This window comes from Apiospora kogelbergensis, assembly GCF_038363985.1.
Source record: "Apiospora kogelbergensis strain CBS 113332 chromosome Unknown utg000021l_segment0_segment0, whole genome shotgun sequence".
In the NCBI taxonomy this organism is placed as follows: Eukaryota; Fungi; Ascomycota; class Sordariomycetes; order Amphisphaeriales; family Apiosporaceae; genus Apiospora; species Apiospora kogelbergensis.
In genome coordinates this window covers 67233-92463 of record NW_027117438.1, presented here as the reverse complement: position 1 = coordinate 92463, position 25231 = coordinate 67233, and the positions used below count along the sequence as shown (strand labels likewise).

The 25231-nt window shown below is 59.3% G+C and overlaps 11 protein-coding genes across 11 annotated transcripts; 8 read left to right on the top strand and 3 right to left on the bottom strand.

Annotated features, from left to right (window-relative positions):
• Window positions 1-1797: 1797 nt before the first annotated feature.
• Window positions 1798-2871, top strand: PG998_015218 (alpha-L-arabinofuranosidase II; the record flags this gene model as incomplete). The annotated part of the gene is made up of 1 exon (XM_066882034.1): window positions 1798-2871. The coding sequence occupies one exon, from the start codon at window positions 1798-1800 to the stop codon at window positions 2869-2871; it is 1074 nt and encodes a 357-aa protein (XP_066722949.1).
• Window positions 2872-3264: 393 nt separating this feature from the next.
• Window positions 3265-3927, bottom strand: PG998_015217 (uncharacterized protein; the record flags this gene model as incomplete). Its single annotated transcript, XM_066882033.1, has 1 exon — window positions 3265-3927. One exon carries the CDS (start codon window positions 3925-3927, stop codon window positions 3265-3267), a length of 663 nt encoding a protein of 220 aa, XP_066722948.1.
• Window positions 3928-5456: 1529 nt separating this feature from the next.
• On the top strand, window positions 5457-7086 carry PG998_015216 (uncharacterized protein; the record flags this gene model as incomplete). The annotated part of the gene is made up of 2 exons (XM_066882032.1): window positions 5457-6443; window positions 6532-7086. The coding sequence occupies 2 exons, from the start codon at window positions 5457-5459 to the stop codon at window positions 7084-7086; spliced, it is 1542 nt and encodes a 513-aa protein (XP_066722947.1).
• Window positions 7087-7158: 72 nt separating this feature from the next.
• Window positions 7159-9279, bottom strand: PG998_015215 (polysaccharide lyase family 4 protein; the record flags this gene model as incomplete). The annotated part of the gene is made up of 2 exons (XM_066882031.1): window positions 7159-7375; window positions 7457-9279. 2 exons carry the CDS (start codon window positions 9277-9279, stop codon window positions 7159-7161), a joined length of 2040 nt encoding a protein of 679 aa, XP_066722946.1.
• A 1019-nt stretch (window positions 9280-10298) lies between these two features.
• PG998_015214 (uncharacterized protein) lies at window positions 10299-12054 on the top strand (the record flags this gene model as incomplete). The annotated part of the gene is made up of 3 exons (XM_066882030.1): window positions 10299-10343; window positions 10397-11317; window positions 11392-12054. 3 exons carry the CDS (start codon window positions 10299-10301, stop codon window positions 12052-12054), a joined length of 1629 nt encoding a protein of 542 aa, XP_066722945.1.
• A 1101-nt stretch (window positions 12055-13155) lies between these two features.
• Window positions 13156-13786, top strand: PG998_015213 (uncharacterized protein; the record flags this gene model as incomplete). Its single annotated transcript, XM_066882029.1, has 2 exons — window positions 13156-13539; window positions 13634-13786. 2 exons carry the CDS (start codon window positions 13156-13158, stop codon window positions 13784-13786), a joined length of 537 nt encoding a protein of 178 aa, XP_066722944.1.
• Window positions 13787-14455: 669 nt separating this feature from the next.
• Window positions 14456-15159, top strand: PG998_015212 (Ribosomal protein S18 acetylase RimI; the record flags this gene model as incomplete). Its single annotated transcript, XM_066882028.1, has 2 exons — window positions 14456-14755; window positions 14788-15159. 2 exons carry the CDS (start codon window positions 14456-14458, stop codon window positions 15157-15159), a joined length of 672 nt encoding a protein of 223 aa, XP_066722943.1.
• Window positions 15160-15915: 756 nt separating this feature from the next.
• Window positions 15916-18568, top strand: PG998_015211 (Nonribosomal peptide synthase atnA; the record flags this gene model as incomplete). Its single annotated transcript, XM_066882027.1, has 5 exons — window positions 15916-16212; window positions 16260-17663; window positions 17693-17812; window positions 17836-17996; window positions 18019-18568. 5 exons carry the CDS (start codon window positions 15916-15918, stop codon window positions 18566-18568), a joined length of 2532 nt encoding a protein of 843 aa, XP_066722942.1.
• Window positions 18569-19678: 1110 nt separating this feature from the next.
• Window positions 19679-21144, top strand: PG998_015210 (aldo/keto reductase; the record flags this gene model as incomplete). The annotated part of the gene is made up of 4 exons (XM_066882026.1): window positions 19679-19876; window positions 20079-20286; window positions 20458-20711; window positions 20800-21144. The coding sequence occupies 4 exons, from the start codon at window positions 19679-19681 to the stop codon at window positions 21142-21144; spliced, it is 1005 nt and encodes a 334-aa protein (XP_066722941.1).
• An 855-nt stretch (window positions 21145-21999) lies between these two features.
• Window positions 22000-23444, bottom strand: PG998_015209 (uncharacterized protein; the record flags this gene model as incomplete). Its single annotated transcript, XM_066882025.1, is given in 4 exon segments — window positions 22000-22224; window positions 22242-22817; window positions 22886-23008; window positions 23034-23444. 4 exon segments carry the CDS (start codon window positions 23442-23444, stop codon window positions 22000-22002), a joined length of 1335 nt encoding a protein of 444 aa, XP_066722940.1.
• Window positions 23445-24526: 1082 nt separating this feature from the next.
• On the top strand, window positions 24527-24889 carry PG998_015208 (uncharacterized protein; the record flags this gene model as incomplete). The annotated part of the gene is made up of 1 exon (XM_066882024.1): window positions 24527-24889. The coding sequence occupies one exon, from the start codon at window positions 24527-24529 to the stop codon at window positions 24887-24889; it is 363 nt and encodes a 120-aa protein (XP_066722939.1).
• Between the last annotated feature and the right edge of the window lie 342 nt (window positions 24890-25231).

The following is a 25231-nucleotide window of genomic DNA, read 5'->3' as shown; positions in this document are numbered from 1 at the left end:
GTCCCGGCCCGTCCCGTCCCATCCGGTGACTGAATACGTCCGTGGAAGCGAAGACTGACAGATGAGATGCTGCCGTCTTCAGCGCGACAGGGATCAGTGGTTTTAGTCGCCTGTCATTTCAATCGACGTGGCATTTTGGTCCTCTGGACACGCGCCCAGCGCTTCTATGTTAGTCCCGTACAGACTGGCAATTAGCGTCTTGGAGGTGCGGTGCCTTTTCTTTCACGTGTGCCAGATATTAAGTAAGAGAAACATTCATATGGGCCAGTTGCATTCCATGACTCCCACCGTCCAATAGCAAAGAACGAGCTAATTGGTAAGCCCAGCATCGTGACTTCTACGAGTTCAACTGCTGCAGAAGTCACGTTGCATGGCTTTCCGTCTTGCCGTGCCTTTGTCGGGAAGCTTGCTGAGGATTCTCAGAGGCAAATTGGAATGTCAGCTTTTAAATGAGTTGACGATGGTGCGCAATGTTTTTACCAGAGCCAAGCTCAGCTCCGAAGAAAAGAAATCTCCCCGTTTACGGTTACGGCGGATGTAGTAAAGATCGCTATTATTAGTAGACGGCAGGATCCGGACCCCTGCCTAGATCGCGGTGACTGGCATGCCGCAGCTGTTCTGCTCAGGCACACAGGAATCGTACGATCGAGCGGTCGCAAAGAGACCGAATATGCATACCTAGTCTCGGCTCAAATTCGATGGCTTTTCCAGGCACATGCGGGCGGTGGTGGGCTGTGTGCGCAGCTGATTCGCTGATCGGCCTTTCTCCCAGATGTGAGACGCGGGGCCAGCAGAGACTTGACTTTGGAGGCTTTGGGTGCTCGATTTTCAGGGTTCAAGTGGGCAGGTTTCTGGAGCAAGTGGATCGCCGTAGAGGCTGACACCCAACGAACGGTCTTCTAGAAAAACTGCCAACGGCCGAGCCGCCGCCGGATACTGCGGCTCACTTAGCCTGTACCCTCGGGCGTCCTGTCCAAGCTGTCAGGCAATAGGACTTCATCTATTTTTCCCACAACTTGGTGGGGGCTTACTGGTGTCCAGGCTCCCACATGTATTCATGACTGTTCTGGTCGCATGCGTTGTCCGGATGCTGGTCAGAAACTAGCGCGCAGCTGCTGCGCTATAGGGCAGTGTTTGCCGAGATTATAGCTCGGGGGTTATAAGCCGCCAAGGATTAGACGGAGGGGCGGAGCACAAGGGAATACACGGCGGGCAGCGTGTTCAGCATCTCGCCCATCTCGCCACGGCGTGAGTGCCGGAACCTCGAATAATGTGACGAAAAGAAAAGCGTGTTGATCTCTGTCCGCGTCGTGCAACCCCAAAGCTGTGGTGCGACCAATAAGCCCAACAACGATGACGGCAGACCATGCACGATCAGACCGAGTGCCGTGGGGTGCATAGATGGCGCTGACGAGCTCGGCGGCAACGTTTCACCGACTGGGAGTGGTGGGTGGGTGGCAGCATCCAATACGGCGGAAACACGAGACCCGTCCTACGTACGGGTCGTGCTAGCACACTGTCTCGTCTTGGCTATAGTCGGGTAAGGCTGAGACATGGATCACGGATTATTGCAAGCCACCTGAGAGGGGCAGCTATCGTCTTCGAACCCATGCCAGCTGAGATACGGACTCGATTGGGCCATCGGTCTTCTCGTTACGGCGGCGTAAGGAAACGTCCAATCCCATCCGCCATGTCTGACGTGATGTTCCCCTGGTATAAAGAGGAAGGTGTCCGTCGTGTAGCAGTTCTGATGGGGTTCAGTAAGCCTATTATAGACTCATAGAATCACTATTCACCATGTTCTTTTCCACTATAAACCCACTGCCGAGGGGCTCATCCGCCCTCCTCCTGCTACTGGGCACCGTCCTCTTGCTCCTCGTGGGCAGCGCATCCGCCTACACGGACGTGAGGGCGGGCGCCGATCCCACCGTGATGAAAGTCGGCAACAACTACTACTCGGCCGAGTCGTCCAACGGCGGCATCTGGGTGCGCGAGGCCCCGACGCTCGAGGGCCTCGCCAAGTCGACGCAGCGCATAAAGGTCTGGTCGGACAACATCGGCGAGGTGTGGGCGCCCGAGATCTCGACCGAGGGCGGCAAGACCTGGATCCACTTCGCCGCCGGCAAGGACCACCGCATGTACGCCATCAGCGCCGACGCGCCGCTGGGCCGCTACCCGAGCGCGGCCGCCAAGGTCAGCCTGCCCGACGACAAGTGGGCCATCGACGGCGTGCTCTTCACCTTCGAGAAGCAGCGCTACCTCGTCTGGTCCGGCTGGGCCGGCAGCGACAACTCGGAGCAGAACCTGTACATCGCCCGGATGAGCAGCCCGACGCAGGCGACGGGCGCGCGCTACGTCATCTCGCAGCCGCGCGAGCCCTGGGAGAGCAAGCGCGACGGCAACATGCCGCTGATCAACGAGGGGCCCGAGGCCATCGTCGACCCGGACGGCCAGCTGCACATCGTCTACTCGGCCAACGGCAGCTGGGGCACCAAGTACTGCCTGGCGGACCTGCGCCTCAAGAAGGGCGGCAACCCGACCAACACGTGGGACTGGTACAAGTCCAACGGCTGCCTCTTCGGCTCGCACCAGGAGAACATGATGGCCGGCTGGGACGCCACCCTCGGCATCGACGGGCCCGGCCACCACACCTTCGCCCTGCCCAACGGCGACGTCAACGCCAGCCCCGGCGGCACCAACCGCATCCCCTTCATGTTCCACGGCGTCGCCAAGGGCACGCCGTACAAGTGGTCCAACCGCCACTGGTACACGGGCAGCTTCGTCTGGTGGAGCAAGACCAAGTACACGCGCAAGAACGTGCCGGGCGACAACGAAAACGTGGGCTTCAGCTTGAAGTTCTTCGAGGGATGATCCCATGACACTTGATGGCCGGTTGTTTTTCTTATTTTTCTGAGTTTTCGGGTCACGTGGGTAACATATATTATACCTTGGATATTCGCTTCCTGTGCAGGCATGTCTTACTATCGGTTCGGGGAGGGGGATAAGGGCAGTATCCTATGGAGTCTGGCGTCACGAAGCGTGTGGTTTGTGTTACAGACATCACATATGTCATCATAATGGAACTGCAAATCAATAGAACTGCGACTTGACCGTGCGAAATGACCGGCGGCTGCCCATAAGAGTTCGTCATTATTAGTAGCTGACATGTAACTAAAGATGTTACAGATAATTATCTTCGAATGAACTAGGGGTTAAATAGTAAAAACTGGTTTAAACCCGGCCCCGGCCCGGACCCTCATCCAACTAACGAGTGTTACAGAAATGATGACCTCTCTGGCTGCAGTAGTTTTCAAAGCCGAAGCAGGTATGGTCCTTCAAGCCACGGCCCCATTTCTTGCAGGCTTTCCCAAAGCCCTCGTTGTATATAGAACCGCACTTGTGGTCTAGTGCCTTAAAGACATACATGCGGTCAAAAAGGGTGATCTCTGTGTATTTCTTCTTCTTCTTATTCGGGATGCAGGCGTAGGCTATGGCGCAGCCGTTGATGGTAAAGATGTTCTCGCCTGAGCCCACCGTGCGACCAGTGTGGCCGAGCTGCTCGTCTAAGCCATGGATGGCTCTGTCGATCATATCTTTGTTTGGTTTCATGTCAACCTTCCGCTCTGATCTATAGCAGTGGGTGTGTCTGGCCCAATCCCACCGGCGCTCCAGCGGGGTCGCGGGGGAGACGTCGTCTCGACGGCGAGGAAGGTCTCGAGCTCGTCCGAGGTCATCGGGTCGGCGAGGCGCATGAGTTCCTGGGTGCCGTTGGTGTGGACGAAGACGCTGTAGACGCCGTCGGGAAGGCCGCGAGGGATGTGAATGCCGCCGTCGGCTGCGCTTGGATCGGTGGCGTTCAAGGGGGTCTGCGCTGGTGCCGGCAGCGGCCGCGAGGAGGGCGGCCACGGTGGCTTTGGAGAAGTGCATCTTGTAAAGAGGGAAAGATGCTACACGAGTGGTGTTGTGGTTGATGACAAGAGTTGGCTGAAGTAGGCAGGAAAGGGAGAGGGTGCCTGCTTCTTATATGCCAAATCCCGGACCGCAGATTGAAGCCCAGAGGAAAGGATGCCAAAAGTGAAAAAGTGATCTTTCACGTGTCTACATATAGCATAGAGACGGAGCTTTACACCCTTTTGGAGGCTTGAGCGGCGTTGCCGCTCCCTACACGTGGGTCTGCGTATCATCCGGGTGCCGCCAAGGTGTTTCTATTAGAGGTACATTTACTCCAAATGTTTGCGAGAGATGGACAAAAGACGAGAGGGGAAATGGGAGAATGTGGGATTGTGAGGCCTTTCATACAGGCCTCTAGTGTTATTAGCTTGGCAGCGGCTTCCAAAAGGAGTCAATATACTAGCTGCGGCTCTTTTAAAGCAGCACCCGAGAGCGAAGACGCTGCCCAACGGGTTCTAGCCCAGCAGCATAGCGTGAAAATAGGATGGCATCGGTTATTATAGCATCAACTCGTCGGAATGGTGTCATTTTAGCGGCTGAACATCACATGTATGACTTCTTCTAGCCTACCCCCTGCGGCTAGTGCCGGCGATGCATCTCTTTGAGGATGAACAGATAAGGCAACTGAAAGAAATGTATACCGATGTGTAACGTAATGACGTCGACGGCGAGGGATGATGGGATTGGATTGAGATAGTACATGAGATTCGGTCGGTACCTATCTACACTGAGTCTCGTGGAACTAGTCACGACGCAGAACTGGGGCTTTGGATCTATATAATCATGCGTATTCAAGTTCGCAGAGTAGGGTAAGATAGCTCGAGCTTGCCTTGAATAGATGGCGTCCGCTGGCTTAAGATATGGTTGCGGGTTGGGATATATGCTCGCCCAAGCAGCGTGGACGAGGACGATAGAATAATCCATACTAAACAATGTGGTCTCTTGCTGTCGCTCTCAGAGCCAGCTATCATATACCCCCTATCATATACTTAACCAGCCCCCTTCTATATAGCTTGCCACAAGAATGATTCGAAACCACCTTCGCATTTAGCAACCGAGGCTGCCCTGAAATGGATTTTTTGATTACATGGCCAATCGAATAAAGATTGCATCGTCGTTATCTTGTAGTTGCGGGTGTTGATTCTATTCACACCAGCCTAACCAAAGCCATCGTATAGCCAAACAAAGTCCTAACTAAGCCAATCCAATCTATAAAAATAGATTTCCAAGAAGAAGTTCATCAGCATCTTCGCCCTGCTGGGCTCTCGTCGGGGCGTAAGCACTATTCTAGACCATGAGATGAATGTGGAGTTCGTGGGAAGGATCCTGATCCCGACAACGACAACCGATCCTATTGGATCACAGAAACAAAACAGCCAACGGCCTACACTGCCCATGCAAGGGATGGGTCAGGCCGGGGTGTCGAGAATACAAATTTGCGTCGAACGATGCCACAGCCCAGCCACTTCTCAAAATCCCATTCCCGCTTAACTTGCGTCGCAAAGATGGCACGATACAGACAGCCAGGTTTCATTGTCGCCGCCGTCGTGGCCGTGGCCGCGTGGGTTGCCATCCGTGGCCAACAGGCTCAACAACGATGGCAGCAAGAGTCCGACGCCGCCAACACGGTGCTGGGCATCAACAACACGGCCCTCTTCCTGACCACGGGCGTCCACGGCCTGGCCAACGTGCACTTCGCCACCATCCAAGCTCTGCTAGAGCACCACCCGCACGTCGCGATCCACCTCGCCGCGCCCGTCGACGACACGCCCGACCACGGCGGCGGCGTGGAAGCCAAGCTGGCGCGAATCGCCGCCTTCGCCAGGATGCGCAACCCGGCGGCCCAGGACGTGCGCTTCCACCCGCTCCCCGGGCCGTCGTGGCTCGGCGCCCTCGCGAAGAACACGGACGTCAGCGTCGCGAGCCTGACGCAGCCGCCGGGGTTCCGGGGCGTCGCGCGCTTCGCGCGGCAGGCCCAGAGCTCGCTGGCGCCGTGGACGGGCGCCGAGTACCTGCGCGTCTACGGCGCGGCGCGCGCGCTCGTCGCCGCCGTCGACCCCGCCGTCGTGGTGCTGGACACCATGTTCATGCCGGGCGTGGACGCGGCGCGCGGCGCGCGCCGGCTGCACGCCTTCGTCACGCCCAACACGCTCGTCGACACCTTCGTGGCGGACCAGCCGCGGCTCGGCCTGCTGTGGAAGTACCCCGTCATCGGCGCCGACTTCGCCTTCCCGGTGCCGTGGCGGCACGTCCCCGAGAACGCGCTCGCGGCCGCCACGTTCGTCGGGGCCGTGCTGCGCATGCCCGCCATCCGCGCCAAGCAGCGGTTCCTCAGGGAGCACGGCATCCGCGACCCCATCAACTTTTACAGGCTGCACCGGCCCCACGTCCCTTGGCTGACGCAGACCACCGAGGGCGCCAGCATCCCCGTCGACGTGGTGCCGCCCAACGTCACCTGCACCGGACCCATCGTTCTTTCTGCCGCGCCGGCGGTGGAGCAGGACCCTGAACTAGCGGCCTGGCTGGCACGGGGACAGGGGAAGACACTCCCTCATCAATCTGGGCAGCAGCATCCGCCAGTATACCTCTGAACAAGCATCGACCATGGCCGCGGCCATCCGCGCCACGCTCGACAAGCAGGCCGGCATACAAGTTCTATGGAAGATGCCAAATTCAGCCGAGCGAGGAGCAGAACTCGAGCAGCTGTCAGACTACATGGCGAGCGGTAGGGTGGAGATCGCCGGCTGGTTCAAGGCAGACCCCGTCTCCCTGCTGGAGACGGGCGACATCATGGCCAGCGTGCATCACGGCGGGTCCAACTGCTACCACGAGGCAGTCCATGCCGGAGTGCCCCAGGTCATTCTGCCCCTTTGGGCCGACCTGTACAACTTTGCCGCACTGGTTGAAACCGTGGGCATTGGCGTCTACGGCAGCCGCGGCACGGCCCCCAATTGGACGGTGGAGGGGTTGAGCAACGCTTTCATGGCTGTGATCGATGGTGAAGGCGCTGTGGGTATGAGGAAGACGGCACAAGAACTGAGCATGAAGGCTAAAGAGCGGCCTGGCAGAGTAATAGCGGCGGCGGAGATTGCACGATGGGCCGGCTCAGGGCGTGTGGACATTATTCCGAACTAAGTCAAATAGAACTCCCACAACAAATCTCCATATCAGACATAGAATAGATAAGCTGTCTTTAAAGTATGGCAATCACTTCACTTCCAGCCTCAAAGCGTCGTATTGTACATACACGCTCTGAGGCAACAACGCGCTTTCGTAGTCGGTGGCGTTGAACGGGAGACTTAGCACCACCTCGTTGGTCATGTTGGCGCCACCGATCAAGTACGCAGCGGGAAACACAAACTTGTGAGCAACCTGGTAGCAGACGACGGCACTCCGCACGCCGCAGGAGGAAGAGTGGTAGTACCTAGTTAGATCGGCGAAGCAAGATTCAGTAGTTATCCCATAGGCTAGCAAGAAGATGATGAGGAGGAGGGGGTTTGCTCACGGTATGACCCACGGCTCCAGGCCGCGCCCGTTGACCGCCACCACGAACGGCAGGTCGTTGTAGCGCTGCGTCGCGTTGAAGACGTCCGTGTTGCCCGCCGCCGTCTTGGCGCCCGCCAGCTGCACCGTCAGCGTGGCCTCGGTCGCGTTCCGCAGGAAGGCCGCGTCCGCGTCCGCGACCGCAAACGCCACGGTCCAGTTGTTGACGCTGCCGTGCGTGCCCGCCTCCGGCACCGGCCGCCGGACGTTGGCGGCGCCCCCGAACACGGACCAGTGGATGTAGTTCCAGTCGCGGGCCGCGTCGCTCGCGCCCACGCGGAACCGCACGCCCGCGGGGAAGTCGGCCACGAAGTCGTACGCGCCCCAGTACACGCGGTGCTCGAGCGCGTGCAGCGCGTGCGTCGCGTCCGGGGCGGCGCCGTGTCGGTACTCGCCCGCGGACTTGTCGGGGGTGCCGATGCGCCAGAGCTCGCGCCCGGCCGACTCGGGCACCCACTCGATCGCGCCGCTGTCCGTAGCGGCGCCCGCCGTCACCGCGATGTCGTCCTGCACATAGTCGCCGAAGATGCCGTCCGCATACACCGTCAGCCGGTAGGTCCCTGCTTTGACGCGGTCGATGGAGACCTCGCCGTCGTCCGGGTTGATGTCAGCCCAGTACTGGTACGCCGTCGTGGCCTCGGCATTGTCCTGAAAATCGACGCCATTCTGGGCCAATACCGCGAGTGGCTTCTTGGCTCCTGGGGGCAGTTGGATTCGGGCTTCCCAGGACCCGCGACCCGACGATGGGATGTAGTTGGGGACGTGCTGTGCGATATCGTCATAGAAGTCAGCATTCCATTCGGGCGAAGCATACTGTAATGCATCTTCCAACAGGTCCTTCATCGGGGACCCGGCGGGGCCCTTGTTGAAGTGGAAGTACTGCGGTCCGAAGGTTCGGTCGAAGCCGTGGGTGATGTTCGGTGTGCCGTCGCCATGATGGTTCGACACCATGTAGTTGTACAGAATCCCGTCCACCACGAGGTCGGAATGAATGGGTCCCCCGAAATATGTATCCTTAGTATTCATCACCAACCAGGCGCCAAAGGTTGAATTGTCGGCGCTCTGTTGGGTTCCATCGGCAAAGAGACCGTGGGCTAGCTGGTCTCGCCACACTGCGGAGAAAGTGTATTTGGTGAAGTAGTCGGACATGGCTTCCACGTACGGATCTCCCACCCGATCACCCAAATACCAGGTCGCATCTTGCACCGTCGTTGCCCCGTTGGTGCCACCACCCGCCGCTGGGTTGGGCCGTGGCGCGGGTCCGTAGAACGAGCTGTCTGTCACCAGGTCAGTCCACAGCGGCGTGTTGGGCCGAAAGAGCGTCCGGAACTCTTGCAGGTTGCGCAGGAAGGGCGTGGTCTCGTTGTAGTAAGCGAGGCGGCTGAAGGTGTGAAGTCCGGTCTCGCCGTCTCGGAGGAACCAATACTGCTCCAGCAACTGCCCGGTCGGCTTGTAGACCTCGCCCATTACTATACCGCCATACGACGTGCCAGATGTGTCGGTTCCCGTGATCAACTTGTATGTGGCGTTCTTTGACCCAGGGGTGTAAAAGCCAGAGGGCACACAGTAGCAATCGAGGTATGGGCCTCTACCGGCTCGGCCATTCGAGTCGCTGAGGAGATCCTGCCCGTCGAGCGTCAGGTGGTTGATGGAGCCTGTGGACTTGTTCACAGTGGTTACAATCCGGTCGTTGGCCAGCCGTAGCAGCTCCGAAGTTTCGTTGGCAATCAAGCGGCCCCATGCTGGGGCTATTGCTGCCGCCAGCACTGGAACACTGTATAGCATACCGCCTGTGACAAATCCCAAGTCCGCCTTTGGCGTTTTCAGGGTGCAAACGTGTTGTGAAAGGTGCCGTAATAGAATGCACCCTCCATTGCGGCGGATATCCAAAACTCATAATGGCCATAGCACAATTGAAGAGCCATTTGAGACAAGCAATGCTCCGTTGTCGCGAACGAAATCGCCTCTGGCATCGTAACGAGCGTGTAATTTATTTCCGTCCATTCAACCAGGGTCTGGCTGCGGGGAAACAGGGGAGGGGGACGGCCGACCAGTGTTGCTCCCTCCGCCTCGGTATATCAATGTAACGAGCCCCAAAGTAGCGGCAGCGTACGTTCTAAGCGCGTCGCCCAGGTACCTCTCAAGAAGCTGCACCATGGAAATGTCGTCAGTCTAACAGTCTATGGCCAGCTTGAGAGTATCCTGGAAGCAGCCTAAGCTAGCAACTCGGCTGCCGGCAATGCTAGGTCGATCTTACATGCTGCTTTCCTAAACCATGTGGCTCCAAACCCCGCGGAAGAACCGATCTCATTTGGAGTACCCTACTGCAGTGGGAGATGCATAAGTTAATTGTCCATGGGATTTAACGTTGCCAATGACCGCTACTACTACAAGAGGGCAGGAGACCGACTGTCTGTGAATGGAAACTGCTGCTTCCTAGACTGACGCCGCTACGAAGTCAGACTGCGACTAAAGCAAACAAGCAATGGAAGTTCAAGATTCCGACGACCTGTCGAGGCAATCCCCCGCGCCGGCGGTAAACCTACCGTGGCATCCTCCCAAGGCGGGGGAGAACACAAGAGTGCAACGAGCCAAGCCAAGGTCTTATCTATGCAGAGCTCACTAGATGCCGGTAGGTGTCGGATGCTGGCCTCGGGAGGTTTGATTCATGAGATACCAATTGCACTTCCCCCGCTTGCTCAACTAACCTGCACCACAAGACAGCAGGAGGGCTAGCGGCCTCTGATCAGCATGGATGAGCTACAAGTAGAAGGCCCTGCCCATAATTAGAGGACAGCCAAGAGATGTTCTACAAGATCCTACCGAGTTACCGTCAAACCCTGTGCTACGTTAGCTTACGATACAATCCCATCATGTGCGCGTCCGTCCTTCTTCTCGCCAGCACGCTGGCGTCCCTGGTACTTGGACAGGGCGACCCGGGCTACCCCGTCAAGAACCCCTCCACCGCCTACTGGCAGATCCCCCGCACCCCGACGTCGCCGACCACCAGTCGCCGCAGCTGCCCGAGAGCGCCGACATCGTCATCATCGGCTCCGGCATGTCGGGCACCAGCATCGCCTGGCATCTGCTGATGGACCGCCGCCCCCAGGACAACAACGCCCCCAGGGCCCCCAGGATCGCCATGATCGAGGCCCGCCGCGCCTGCTCGGGCGCGACCGGCAGGAACGGCGGCCACATCCGGCCCTCGTCGTACGACGAGTACGAGTCCGCCCGGCGCGTCACGACGCGCGAGCAGGCCGCCAAGATCACCCGGTTCCGCGCCCGCCACGTCGACGCCCTCCTGCGCGCGGCCGCGCGGCTGCCCGCGCCGTGCAGGAGGGCCGCCTCGGTCCGGCCCGTGGACAGCTTGGACGTCTACTTCGAGGAGGCGGCGTGGGCGCGGGCCGTGCGGCAGTGGGAGACGCTCAGGGAAGAGCTCCCCGAGATCGGCAGCGAGTGGGACGTCCTGCAGCGCGAGGAGGCCGTGAGGGTGTCCCTCATGCCCGACGCCGTCGGCGCCTTGACCGGGACCGCGAAGGTGGCGGGGGCCATCTGGGCGTATCGCTTCGTCACCAACGGCTTGAAGATGCTGCTGGACACCTACCCCGATTCCTTGTCTCTCGACACTCACACCACGGCCACCGCGGTCAAGGCCGTGGAGGATTCGACGCGCAACTTCGAGGTCGCCACCGATCAGGGCACCATCCGGGCGGACCACGTCGTCTACGCCACGAACGCTTGGTCTCCGCATTTCGTTCCCGTGCTGGGCAACGCCCTCGCCGGAAGGCTGCTTAGCATGAGCGCCCAGCTTGGCGGCGCCGGTGTATGTACATATCCTGGTTACTACCTCGAGTTAGCAATAAAGGCACTGACGTTTTCATTCTTGTCGCCAAACAGCTGCCCAAAGCAGGAGAATGGCCGGCCTATCGAGACAACGTCAGCCTGCCCGGGGGCCGCGCCTGGTCTCTCTTCGTCCGCGGCGACCTGGACTACATCGTCCAGCAGCCCGAGCACGGCGAGTACATGTTCGGCGGCGGCGCGGGCGTGGCAAGCAGCAGCGGCGGCGGCGAGAGGGACGCATACGACGACAGCGGGACCCCGGCGCAGGTGGTGGCGGCGTACCTGGACGGCGCCCTGCCCACCTACTTCGGCTACGAGAACTGGGGCGCCGAGCGCAGCGACTTCCCGGCCAACCCGGCCAATCCGGACGTCTACGCGGGGCGCACCAAGCGCGTCTGGACGGGCGTCGAGGGCTTCACGGCGGACGAGCTGCCGCTCGTGGGGCCCCTGTCGGCAACGCAGACGAACCGGACGGCCAGGAACCCGGCGGCCGGCGGGGAGTGGGTTTCGGCGGGCTTCAACGGCGAGGGCATGGACTACGCCTGGCTCAGCGGCAGGGCGGTGGGCGAGATGATCCTGAGCCGCATGGCCAATACGACAGACGAGGCGCTGTTTGAGTGGTTCCCCAAGGCATTCCTGCCGACGGAAGAGCGCCTGATAAAACGGAACGCCACGTCCATGGCGCGCCGTGGTATCGGTCGCAGAATAGCACACCCTTAGCAGAATGGCGGGGTAAGCTGTCCTTATACCAAGACTGCTTTCTGCAGACAAAGACGACGAGGTATAATTGCATGTGATTCATAAATGGCAATTGGTTGGATCAGAGGGAGAATTAGTTGAAGATTAATCTTGGTGGCCCAGTTTTAATCCTGGCTCGCATCAGTCGCTAATGTTTCGGCTTAAGAGGCATGATTTCCAGTTCTCCAATCACCAGGCGATAGGCGATTGGCGAATCGAAGAAGAAGAAAAGACATAGTTTTCCATCTCGCTGCGCAGTCTCAAAATATTCAGTCGTCGCGAAGGATTAATTGTCATTGAGGGTGAGGGGAGGTGATGCTCTCAGAAACCCTCGACCCTCTCTGCCAAACAAACGTTGTGCTCCCGGGTTGGATGAAACACGTGCGGGTGTTTGATCCCTGTCCAAAAGCGGAATGCAGAGGAAGACCTGACGCCCCTTCGCCAATCTGGGGGGCCGCTTCGGGAAGGGCGGCGGGTTGGCGGGCGGGTTGATCTTTAGTCGGTGTTAAGCGCGCTGTTCTGGTAGGCCTGCAGGCTTCTTTTGGTTGTGTGTCAGGCGGGTTCAGGCCCAACTGTAACACCCGCGTGGATGCTGCTACGGTGGCCGGAATTGCACAGTTCTCACTCTGGACCTGTCAAAGGATGCATTATATAGCTGTCCATGGAAAGAAAAGAAAAAAGTCAAGAAAAAGAAGAGGAAGATAAAGACGAGAAAACAAACAAAAGAGCCGTGTGCCAGTCCTGAGTGCCGGCATCTGGGTGGGTTGGTACCTTGCATAACAACAATCAAGGGGCTGAGTTCCCTGAGCATGAGCCAAGCGTGAGCTCCATCTTGGCTTTGACAGGACGATACAAGTTCTTCACAGGTATTTGACAACGCCCGTCCCAGTACTTCCCCGTTCGGCTTCATCCATCCCTCTTTCTAATACTGTCGTTCATTTTTCGAAGAGGCTCTGGGAATAGCATCATTTGCGTATATATCAACTTACATTTTACATTCGTTCCTTCCACTAGTCCACCACCGACGACTATCTTTAATCTTCTCCCACACACACACACACACACCGCCGTCAAGTCGCCAACATGCACGCCGCCTCCATCCTCCCCGCCCTCTTCTTCGCCGCCGCCGCGTCGGCCCAGCTGCTCGCGGCGCCCGGCGTGCAGCGCGAGGCCGTCGACGCCAAGTGCACCAAGGCCCTAAACGAGGTCATGCCGCTGTACGCGCTGGCGCCGACGCCGCCGCCCGCCCTGGCCGCCGCGCCGCGGCCCAGCGACCCGTGCAAGCCGCCGGCCTTCAACGGCACCCTGCGCGCCCAGTACGACGCCTACTCGCGCAACGTCAGCGTCTGGTACCAGTCCCACAGCTCCCAGATCCAGGCCGCCCTCAGCCAGTGCCCCGACCTCGTGAGCCTCGCCGCCGACGGGCCCGTCTGCACCACCACCTCCACGCCCACGCCCAAGCCCGTCGTCGCCACCCCGACCCCCACGGCCAAGCCGCCGCCGCCGCCGCCCGCCGCCACCACCAACAACAACAACAACCCCCGCCCCCCCCGCCCCCAAGGCCGACGGGGGCTCGTCCGACTCGGCCTTCAACGCGGCCTCCGCCCAGCCCTCCGACAAGCCGGCCTCGAGCGACGCGCATCGCGCTTCGGGCGTCGTCGGCATGGCGATGATTGCGGCCGCGGGCTTCTTGGGCGCCGTGGTGGCCCTCTAGGACCGGCCGCTTGCCATGCCGTGTTCTGGTCTCACTATTCTTCTTCTGGATCGGGTCGGCTTTTTTTAGTAGCGGTGCGCGCGCGACTCGTGTTAATAATTTCTCTTTGATGATACCCCAGCAAGGGCGGAGCTCGGCAGGATAGAAACGAAAAAATCGGTTCGAGAGTCTCGGCCGAACGGTGCTTTAGATATATACACAAGTTTCCTTCGGCCACAATATCGGTGTTGAAATGCGAGTCGTCGCATTTGTCTGGATGCAGTCGGTACCTTAAATCCAAGCGGTAAATTGATTGCGTGCCGTAAGATTACATGACTGTCTCACTTTCGCCGCGTGCTTTGGAGCATGTCTCGGCTGCCAGTTGCTTTCATTCCAAGTAAGGAGACACTACGGCAATGCAAGGGTTAGAAAAGCTAGCTGTATTGGTGTCGCGCTGGTTATGTTAGCTAGTGTTCCGATCTAGGAAGATGCTGCCTGGTGGCCGTCTCTCCGCCCACACACGGGCTTCAATTAGTGAGTGTTGCGAATTGAGTCAGTCTGACGGCCAGGTCAGTCACTCCAGAGTCAATTGAAGCTGCGGCTTTCCCTTTCTTTTCAGGATTCCAATTAAAAGTAGTCTCTCTGATACAATCTTTGGTCCAGTACGCTACCGGCCAATTAGTTCACAAAATGGATCATCAACAACCGCCGTCCACTGTACCCCAACTCATCGCCGAGACCGTAGTTCCGGCCTCGACCACAACCCCCGTGCCTGAAGGAGACACCAAACGGCCCCCAGTCTCAGGACCACAACCGCCCAGCAACATCGCCATTGAGATCACTACCGACGCCAATGACGCCCTGGTCGCCAGCCTGACGGGCATCGTGAACCAGGTCTACTTTGACACCGAGAAGGACCTCTTCCTCGAAGGGACCCAGCGCACCGACGAACAAGAAGTGCGGAGCATCATGCAGGCCGGCGAGCTGGCCGTCATGTACATTCTCCCCCGCCGGACCCCCAGGCCGCTACGGCGCAACCGCCGCCGCGCAAGGCCGTGGGCTGCATCCGCATCCGGCGCTTCGCGGACGACGTGGGGGAGCTGGGCATGTTGGCGCTGGCGCCCTCGCACCAGGGCGGCGGCATGGGCTCGGCGCTGATGCGGTTCGGCGAGGGCCACGTCCGGGGGACGTTGGGGCTGCCCGTCGCGCGCCTCGAGCTGCTGGTGCCCTCGGGCTTCCACCACGCCTTCAAGGCCCGCCTGCAGGCCTGGTACGAGAAGATGGGCTACCGCGTCGTCAGGCTCGGCGTGTTCCAGGACGAGTACCCTAAGGCCGCCGCGCTGCTCCGCGGACCTACCGAGTATCGCGTCTTTGAAAAGACTCTGGGGGCGTGACGTGGTGTCGATGCGGGGTCGGTGAGGACAGGGTTGCCCCCTTCTGCGAGAGTACATCTCAGTCCTCTCAGATGTCTTACTCCTGCTTCTTCACGATGCAGGGTTCCATAACAGAGTTCTCGACTGCTTGTCATCAGAAACTCTCACTCGCCGTGTCTCAGCACGGTACGACCATGATCCGAGTGTGACCAAAGGGGTCTTGGTGAATGCGACGACAATTAGCTTTCGCCAAGCTACGCCGGAGAATAAACACGCACATGGTTAGCGAAGAAAAGCAACTGACACGGGGCCCTTGAGTTGATTAGTAGCTAAAGCTATCTAGACGGTAGTTACGTATAGCTGGGAAAGTAATGCCCAAAAGAACCTGTATATCAATGATGAGATATGCACCTAGTAATACTGCCAACCCTCGGCTGCCATCTTCTGGAGGGGCAGCGATGCGCTCTCCATTTCCGCACATGCACACCAATCCAAATCTGCCAGAATTCGTTGTCTATGCTGCTGTGATGTCTTGCAGATGTGTCTCGTCCAGCATGTCTCACTGTCCATTAGGCTTTGCGATGTAGCCAACCCCCTTGCTGTCTGATACACTATTGTGTAACGCCTGCTTTTCATATGGGCTTGATTGCTCCCCCATTTGAAAAGAAACTGACGCCTGTCACGTCCCGAGCCGACAATCAACTACCGGGCGACAGTCTCGATCCAGAGCCTTGGCAAGCCTCCTTGAAATTTATACCACAACAAACACCAGTCGCCATGGAGCCGTCGAAAATGTGGCATTTCAGTGATCTGGGTGATGGAGTCAAGAGCCAGGTTGCTGCGCTCTGCCATATCGAAGTTGGCGAAATCGAAGATGTCTACCCCTGTACCCCTGTCCAGGTCGCCCTGATGGCCCAGCCCAACAAGCAAGCGCACAGCAAGGTGGCCGTCTTCTCCCTCGCGCCGTCCACGGACAAGGACAAGCTCTGTGCCTCTGTCAGCCAGGTCGTCGCCGCGACCCCGATTCTGCGGACCCGCCTCGTCGACTGCGAGCTGGGGCTTGTCCAGGTGGTGGTGCGGTCTGCTCTCCAGGTCCAACGGCCCCCAAAACCTTGCGGCAGTTCCTGCCCCGGGAGAAAGCCACGCCCATGCCCCCCGGGGCGAACCTGACTCGAGCTGCCATGGTGGAGAGCAAGCTGGTGCTTACCGTGCACCATGCACTCACCGACCACCCGACCCTGGAAGCCTTCCTCGGGGACGTCGCCTGTGCGTATAGGGGAACGCAGCCGAAGCAGCGGGGGTGCTACAAGCCCTTCGTCGAGCATTGCCTGTCCATCGACGACACCGACGCCCGCTCGTTCTGGGCATCCAGGTTCAGCGGCCAGCCGGTGGCCTTCCCGCCCACCAAGCCCGGGTACTGCGCCGACGCCACGGTCAAGATCAAGCCGCTCTCCGTGACGCCTTCAGCCTCCGGGGTGGCCACTGCGGATATCCCCTCGTATATCGAGGTCGCATTGGCTCTGACGCTGGCGTCCTACACAAAGGCGGACAGCGTCGCCTTCGGCTACGTGATGTCTGGCCGCCACTGCACACATGGAGTGCTCCAATCTACCATGGGCCCGACTTCTGCGCCGTTCCCCGTGCAGGTCAACTTGAAGCCCATGTCCACCTTGCGGGACCTCCTGAAAGAGCGGACCCGTGAGCGGCACGAGGTCACCAAGAGCCCATCGCTACAGTATGGCTTGCAGAGGATACGCGCCGTCAGTGAAGCCTCCAGGGCTGCCTCCGAATTCAACACCATCCTCGACGTGCGTCCCCTGGTCGAGGATCCCTCCTACACAGAGGTCTTGCGTCCCGACAGCGAGTACAAGCCTCATGGCACGTACTGTTTGGCTCTGGCCTGCCTCTTCGAGAAGGACAGCGTCTCGGTAGAGGCCTTGTTCGACCGGGCTATCACCTGCGACGAACAGATCAACCGGATTCTGCAGCAGTTTGAGCACGTTTTACACACCATCATGCAGCTGTCATTGGACACAGAGATGGATCAAATCAAGATGGTCAGTGATCACGACCGCGAGGCCATGGTCGAGTGGAACAAGAGTATGCCCGAGCCGCTTGACACTTGCCTCCACGACCAGATCGACGAGATTGCTCGGCAGCAGCCTGCAGCCATAGCAGTGGACGGCCCCGACGGCACGTTGACGTACGAGCAGCTGCGCAGCCACTCCTCTGCGTTGGCCCGGGAGCTCCAGTCGAGGGGCGTCGAAGCCGAGACCGCGGTGGCGCTGGTGCTCGAGAAGTCCATCTGGGTGACGGTGGCGCAGCTCGCCGTCCTGAAGGCGGGCGGCACGTGCGTGCCCATCGACCCCGGCTACCCGCTGCCCCAGAAACAGGCCATCGTCGCCCGGTGCCGCACCCAGCTGCTCCTGACCTCGCCCGCGCTGGAAGAAGCCCTGTCGGGCGTTCCGACCGACGTCTTGGCGGTGGACGGCGGCTTCCTAGCCAGCTTGGGCCCGGCCGAGGGGGTGCGCCTCGAGCCGTCTCCCCGCGACAGGCGGCGTACATCCTGTTCACGAGCGGCAGCACCGGGGCGCCCAAGGGCGTCATCCTGGAGCACCACAGCCTGGTTACGTCTCTGATGGCGGTCGGGCGGCGGCTGGACTGGACGCGCGGCGTGCGCATGCTCCAGTTCGCCAGCTACGTGTGGGGGCCAGCATTGTCGAGTCCCTCGGGACGTTGCTGTTTGGCGGCACCGTCTGCGTGCCGTCCGAGGAGGAGCGCCGGTCCGGCCTTGTGGACGTCATCCGGGCCAAAGACGTCCAGTGCACTATTCTGACCCCGACCGTCATCCGCCTCATGTCGCCCAGCGAGGTCCCCCAGTCTCCGGATTCTGCTCTCGGGGGGCGAGTCCGTCGATCCAGAGGCAGTCAGGTTGTGGTCGAACAAGGTCCGGTTCTTTAATGCCTGGGGCCAGAGCGAGACAGCCGTCGTCAGCACCATGGCCGAGCTGACCCCGACTTCACCTTGGCTGGAAGCCATTGGTACTCCCATCGGCTGTGCTCTGTGGGTGGTGGATGAGAGAGATGCCAATAAACTTGTGCCCATCGGGACTGTGGGCGAGATCTTAGTCGAAGGCACGACGGTGGCCCGATGTTACCTCGACGACAAAGAGAAGACGGCGTCCGCATTCATCGCACCGCCCCCATGGGCTCCCACTCAGAGTATGGGTCGGCGCATGTTCCGCACAGGAGCCATGGGCAGGTTCTGTCCCGACGGCAGCATCCTCTACGTCGGCCGGAGCGACAGCCAGGTCAAGATCTCAGGGCAACGCTTCGAGCTGGAAGAAGTAGAAAAGGCGCTCTGCTCTCACCCCTTGTCCAGGCCGCCTTTGCGACGGTACGGCTGGATAGCGGCAACGAAAAACGACTGACGGCAGTCATCGGTCTCAAGGATCCTCTTTTGCCAAGCAAAGTATCCTTGGCTAGATTCACCCCCAACCACCAATCGGTCGCCGATGAGCACCTGGTTAAAATCCGGGGCTATTTAGCATCCAAGATACCATCTTACATGGTTCCGACCCTATGGCATGCAGTAGAGGCGCTGCCTCGAACTCCATCGGCCAAGCTCGATCGGCAGTCCATCGTCAAGTGGCTCAGTTTGGCATCATAAGGAGCAGTAGAGAGCATACAAGGCAGATAGTATTGAGCAGATAGAACGCAAAACAAAAATGCTGTTGGTAAGCGGGACATTTCCGTAAGAGTGCTATTGCTGTTGTTTCCAGTGCGACGCGTTGTCGACAAGATACTGTGTCCGTTTCACTCAGAGCGCAATGGTGTAAGGAATGATATTCATGACCCTATGAGTTTCCCTACTCGTGCCGGGAGTGCAAGCAACTTCTATTACCCAGGGGGCGATCCCATCACGGCCGTGCAGTTTGCCCACGGCATGACAACAAGGATCGGATAGATGAACCAGTTCGTGCTGACAAAGCTAAAAGTAACGGAACGTCCTAGTCACATTCTTTGCCGTGTAGCGTATCACTCGGGTTGCGCCATTGCTGCTGTTACGCCACAGCCTACCGCCGCGCAGTTAACATGCAAAGGGCGTTCCTTATTTAGTGTTTGTGTGCCACATGGAGTGGCTCCCGGTAGTGGCTTTCTTTTCCCGCACCCTAAATATCACCAGCCCGTGTTTCAGTCGCCCTGCAGGTTGCGGTTGGTCTTGATGGGCCGTGTTGTCGATCGGCATCTACCCTTCAAAGCAGGCTGGCAGAGCGGTAGGTGAGACATTGGGCCATGCCGGATACGCCAGCAGCATACGGGAGCGACGTGGGTGAAACATGACGGAGATAGATCGCAGAGATCAGCATCTGTGCCCGGTGTGCAGGAAATGACGGCCGAAAGGGGGCGGTGAGTTTCCTACGCAAGGTCGATGCCCAGCCTGTCGAGTCAACACGGCTTCCCCTCAATGGTCAACTTCATTTCACACCCCGCTCGAAGATGCTCCCTGAGGACATACCCCCGAACGATTCTCAAACGCCATGATGATCGCAAAGCATGCAGCCATCAAGGCCAGCAAGTTCGCCGCGGTCCCCAAGTCGCTGCAAAGGTCCGTGGCCGAGACCAAGGTGGAATACCGTCGCCTCGGAAAAAGCGGCCTGCGCGTATCCAATCCCATCTTCGGGGGGCTGCAGGTGGGCAGCTCCGACTGGCTCCCATGGGTGTTGGGCGAGGACAAGGTATACTTAGCCCCCCAAGGCTCGAGCTGTACGTGTTGCTGGTACGGAGGGGCGAATTGCTGACATCGAGTGCCGTCGTGAAGGCCCTGCCGCTGCTCAAGGCTGCTTATGACCGAGGGGTCAACACGGTGAGCACTTTCATCCACTGACCATCATACGATGCGCGCGGCCTCTGTTGGAAACTGACACCCTGGGCGAACAGTGGGATACGGCCAACGTCTACTCCAATGGGGAGTCGGAACGGATCATCGGGAAGGCCCTTCGAACGTACAACATACCGCGGCGGAAGGTGGTGCTGCTGACCAAATGCTGCCGGGTCGTCTGCGACGCCGAGGACTTCGACGTGGGCAGCGGCGTGGCCATGCACAGCGCCGAGGCCGCCAGGAGCAAGGACTATATGAATGCCTGGGGTGAGTGAGACAAGCCGCCTATCGCAATGAGCCGGCACACGCCATACACGAGCAGTCCAAGATCTGCCGACGGCTGATCAATCATCCACAGGTCTTTCGCGGAGCGCCATCCTCAACGCGGTCGAGGCGTCGCTGGAGCGCCTGGGGACGACGTACATCGACCTGCTCCAGATCCACCGCTTCGACGAGCACGTGCCCCCGAGGAGACCATGCAGGCCCTCGACTCGCTCGTCAAGGCCGGGAAGGTAAGATACCTCGGCGCCAGTTCCATGTGGACGTACCAGCTGGCGCTGCTGCAACAGGCGGCAGACAAGTACGGGTATACCAAGTTCGTCTCGATGCAGAACCACTACAACATCCTGTACCGCGAAGAGGAGCGCGAGATGAACCGCTATTGCGACGAGACCGGCGTGGGTCTGATCCCGGTAGGTCTCTCCCTCCCTCCCCCGATCCGAAGCCGGGTAAAAGAAAAACCGCGAGAACGTCCTTTCATCTGACAGCAGACATCATCAGTGGGCCCCCTTGGCTTCGGGCCAGCTCGCCCGCCCCTGGAGCCAGAACGGCACGAGCCTGCGGTCGACGGTCAACAAGAACGGCGAGCTGTACCACGACGAGGACGTCTCGGCGTCGCAGGCCATCGTGGGGCGCGCCGAGGAGATCGCGCGGCGGCGCGGGTGGCCCATGAGCCATGTCGCCCTCGCGTGGCTGAACCGTCGGGTCGTGGCGCCGATCGTGGGGTTCAGCTCGGTCGAGCGCCTGGATGAGATCCTGCAGGCGCGTGGGAAGCTTCTGACGCCCGAGGAGGAGAGGTATCTGGACGAGCCGTATCGGCCACGCTGGGTTTTGGGACATTCATGATTGTACGACGGTCTGTCAAAAGAGGAGGGGGGGCTCTCATCAGCCCAATACATGGCTGCGTTATAGTAGTTATTGACTTGTGCCATGGCCATTAGGCCTTCAACTTCCACAAATGGGTGGCGTACGAAAATTTGAACCTAGCAGATAAAATACAGCTGCTCCCCCTAGGCAGTGCTCATGCTGAAGTCTAGTCTAAACAAGTTGCATTTGATCCTCCAGCTGCCGAGTAATGTCTATTCCGCCAATTCAGACTGGCCTACCTGACATCGCAGATATCGAATCCATCATCAAAGGGCTCGGCATCCGTTCGAGCCAGGTTCGCTGACAGTATGCCAACCAGTGTGTCATGCTCTCCGGTCTACAGGTGAGTCACCTGGCTTGGTGTCCAGCAAGATCGCGCCCGATCGCTGGACCCCCATGCAAATCTGCCTCTGGTCCATTGTCGCCTGTTTCCAGTGCGTTCTGAACGGGCGAGGAAGCCTCTTGGTCATCAGAGCGCTGCTTGGACTTTCAGAGGTGTGATGTTATGCATACCCCAGCGTGAACGACACTGGAGCTTCATATCCGATGTTGTCCTCTGGTTGATCTACTTCTACACTTCGAGAGAGCTGTCCATTAGGCCGGGTGAATCCCATTCAAGGGGAAGTCATGATTGGACCTTGCTGATTCGTGCAGCTACTTTTGGACGACCGTGTTTCCTGCTCGCCTTTGCACGTGAGCGTATATGTGGGGTGATGGGCCTGGGGTGGCTGGAGAGATTGCTCCAACGCTCTCATATTTTCTCGAACTTTCTCCTATTTGTCTCTCTCTTTTGAAAGTGAAATTGCGTGTCTTCTCGGGTATCGTTTCGTCTGCTTATACTTTATTCATGGCCGAGAGGCAATCCTTGGCCAGTTTACGGAGGAGGACCGTGTTAACTCCCGTTGATCTCCCTAGCTGTGTGTCTCCGACAGTCATCCACGGGCTCGTGTTGCAGACCTTCTGCTCGGGGATGAAGGTCCAGGCCAGACACGGGCTCCATTTCTTGTTGCACTTGGCGCGGCAGTCCTCGATGGAGTCGGCCTTGCCGCTGGTCGTGTACTCGTCCAGCCCCCGACGTGGTCCCAGTCGTGGATGACGGGCTGCTTCTCGAGCTGCTGGATGGTCGGCGCCCCCTTGAGGCGCCAGGTGTCGAGCCAGCGGGGCGGCGCGGTGGTCTTGACGAACAGGTCGTGGACCGACATCATGGCCTCGGGGTCCTTGATGTGGTGGTACGAGATGATGGGGTCGCAGAGGCGGTCGTAGCGGATCTTGGTGCTGACGGGCGGCTCCCCGTTGAAGAAGCGGCTGTAGCCCTCGGTCAGGTAGATGCCGATCTTGTGGAACGTCTTGGTCACCAGGTGGTCGCCCAGCGACGCCGTGAGCGACTTCAGGTACGCCTGCTCCACCACGTCCGGGTGCCCGTGGAATAGCTGCGCCAGCGCCGGACGCGACACGACAATGGCCGACCCGCCGTGCGCGAAGCGGCCGTTCCAGGCGCCGACGGCGTTGCCGACGTAGAGGCTTTCCCGGGAGTCGAGGTGGCCGAGGAACTGCTCGAGGGAGGGCCGCACGAGGTAGGTGTCGTCATCCACCAGGATGTACCACTTGACCTTGGGGAACCGGGTCCAGGCCAGCTCCAGACTCGGGATGAACTGGGGATGAGATGCAAACGTCAGCGTCGTGAGTTCCCCTGCCTGGTTTCATGAGTCGATCAATTTACCTTGATGGTGTCCATCTCCCAGCCGAACTCCTTGGCGACGCTCTCGGCGATGGTGTTGTACTCATGCTTCAAGGCGCTCTCGAGATGAGTGTACTTTTCGATGCGGGGGTAGCGCTTCTGGGCCTCGAAGTCGAGGGTGCTGGCGCACCCTGTGCATGGTCATGTTGGCGACGTTGTGGACGACGACGGGCTCGGCCTTGGCGTCGACCAGGGCCAGGTCGTCGGTGTCGAAGTCGGCGACGAACAGGAAGTGGTTGAAGACCTGGCCGCGCTGCACGAGGTCCAGCCAGCCGCGCAGGCGGTGGCGCGTGGCATAGCCCGACTTGACGACCAGGGCGACGTCGGTGGCCAGGTCGACGGGGTGCGGGACGGGCGTGGCGTAGATCTGCTGGGTGGTCAGGGTCGGGTCGATGAGGCTGCTGAGGTTGAAGCGCGCCCAAAGACGGAGGCCGTGGTCGTTCGGCAGCAGGACCCATAAAAGCAAGACCAGGACGGGCAGGACAATGGCGAGCTGGCGCGCGACGCGGAGGCCCAGCCGAAAGAGGCCGGGGGCCAGCATGGTGAGAGATGCTTGGTGCTGTGTCGTCGCTCAGCAGGTGCGGTGAGGAAGGAAGAAGTCAACGGTCAAACAGTCGCGACGTGAAGGTGACAGCAGCATGACGAAACTGGGCATTTGCCAATTTATTCTCCAGCAAACAAGATGAAACGGCGCAGCACGTCCCAGACCGCGAGAGAGAGAGAATGAATGGGGATTTGGTGGAGTCCCGGTTTGATTGTCTTGGTTCTGAAGGAATCACAGGGAACGAATGCCGACTTCGTGTCTTCGTCCATCCCAACCGCCAACCGCTGTTGGTGCACTAGAACAAAACCCCCCAGCAGCCCCTTTGGGTTGCCTTGGCTGGCTGCTGGGGCTACTTCTGGGGCCTTGGCTGCTTGGGGTTTCAGTGGAGAGCCTAGAGCCAGCCATGGAAGCGATGTCACACAATTAATCAATTGTTTATGGTGACGGCGATGGCGATGTGGAAATTGACGAAGACAGTCAGATGTACGTAAGAAGCTATTAAAGGAGCGATGCTTTTGCTGTCGCTCCCTCTCGTACAGTAAGCAGTAAGACGTTGACTGGAAGGCGCTTCTGGCCCGAAGCAGTACCCCAAGTCCCCTACTTTTAGCCTAGCCCGAATAGCCCCGACAACGTTCGACTCCCACTATTAAAAGACCGTCACGGGTCCATCCCCCGTCACCGCTCCCAGAGGAGAAGAAGCACACGAGCACACACATTGACATCACTCGTCCAGAACCCGTCCAGAACCCGTCGGGATATTTCCCAGCCAATGGCCCTATATTACAGTCGGTCCGGGCCCTCGGCTCCACAACACTAGACCACGACTGTGCAATGAATGCATGATTGTCTAAGGAAGAGGTCGCTTCGAGTAAAACGCCACATGTAGCAAAGCGCAAGCATGGGAGAACCAACATGCATCGCCATTAATCGCGATCAGCACCTCCAATGGGTGCCAAACCCCGTTCTCCGTTCTCCCCCCCACCCGATCGGCAGACGCGCGGTTTACTTACGTCGCGCAATCCAGCAAAACCTGCACTGACTACACTGCACTCCTCCTCAATCCTCAAATGCCGACCGTGATGTTGGTGAAGCGGAAGTCCTGGGGCCCCACGTACGAGACGTCGTTGTCGAACGGGTTCGGCTCCTCGTTGAGCCGCACCGACACCTGCGCCCCGGGGATCACGTACGACCCCACGTACACCCGGAACGCCGCCGCGTCGTTGTACGTCAGCCCGAAGTACGCGTCCGCCGCGGCCGTCCCGTTGGCCGGCGCCTGCGAGAACGTCCACTTGGCCGCCTCCACCGGCCGGCCCGCCGCGTCCTGGCACTTGCCGTCGTACACCAGCGCCAGCCACGTCGCGCCCGAGAACCCCGCGTCGTTGAAGGCCGAACACGTCAGCACCGGCGAGTCGGGGCCCGGCGCCGCGATCTTGAAGTGGTAGCTGTGATCACGCAGGTCAGTAAAGTGCTCGTTCGTAAATAACCGAATGGGCAATGGGTGCTTGCCTCGTGTAGCCCGAGTTGTGCCCCTTGCTGGCGGAGAACTCGGTCACGGGCCAGTAGAGAGCGTTTTCATCTCTCGGGGCCACGGGAGCGGCAGCGGCCAAGGAGATGAGGCCGCTGGCGAATGCGATGAGCTTGTTAACCATGTTGACGGTATGATGCGGGCAATAGTGATATGCAAAGAAATTTGTTCGCTTTATGCTTTATGGAGGATCTTTGGCGTGTCTTCTTCTGGCTGGACAAAGAATGGCTAGACAAAGAATGAAGTGGTGACGCCGAGG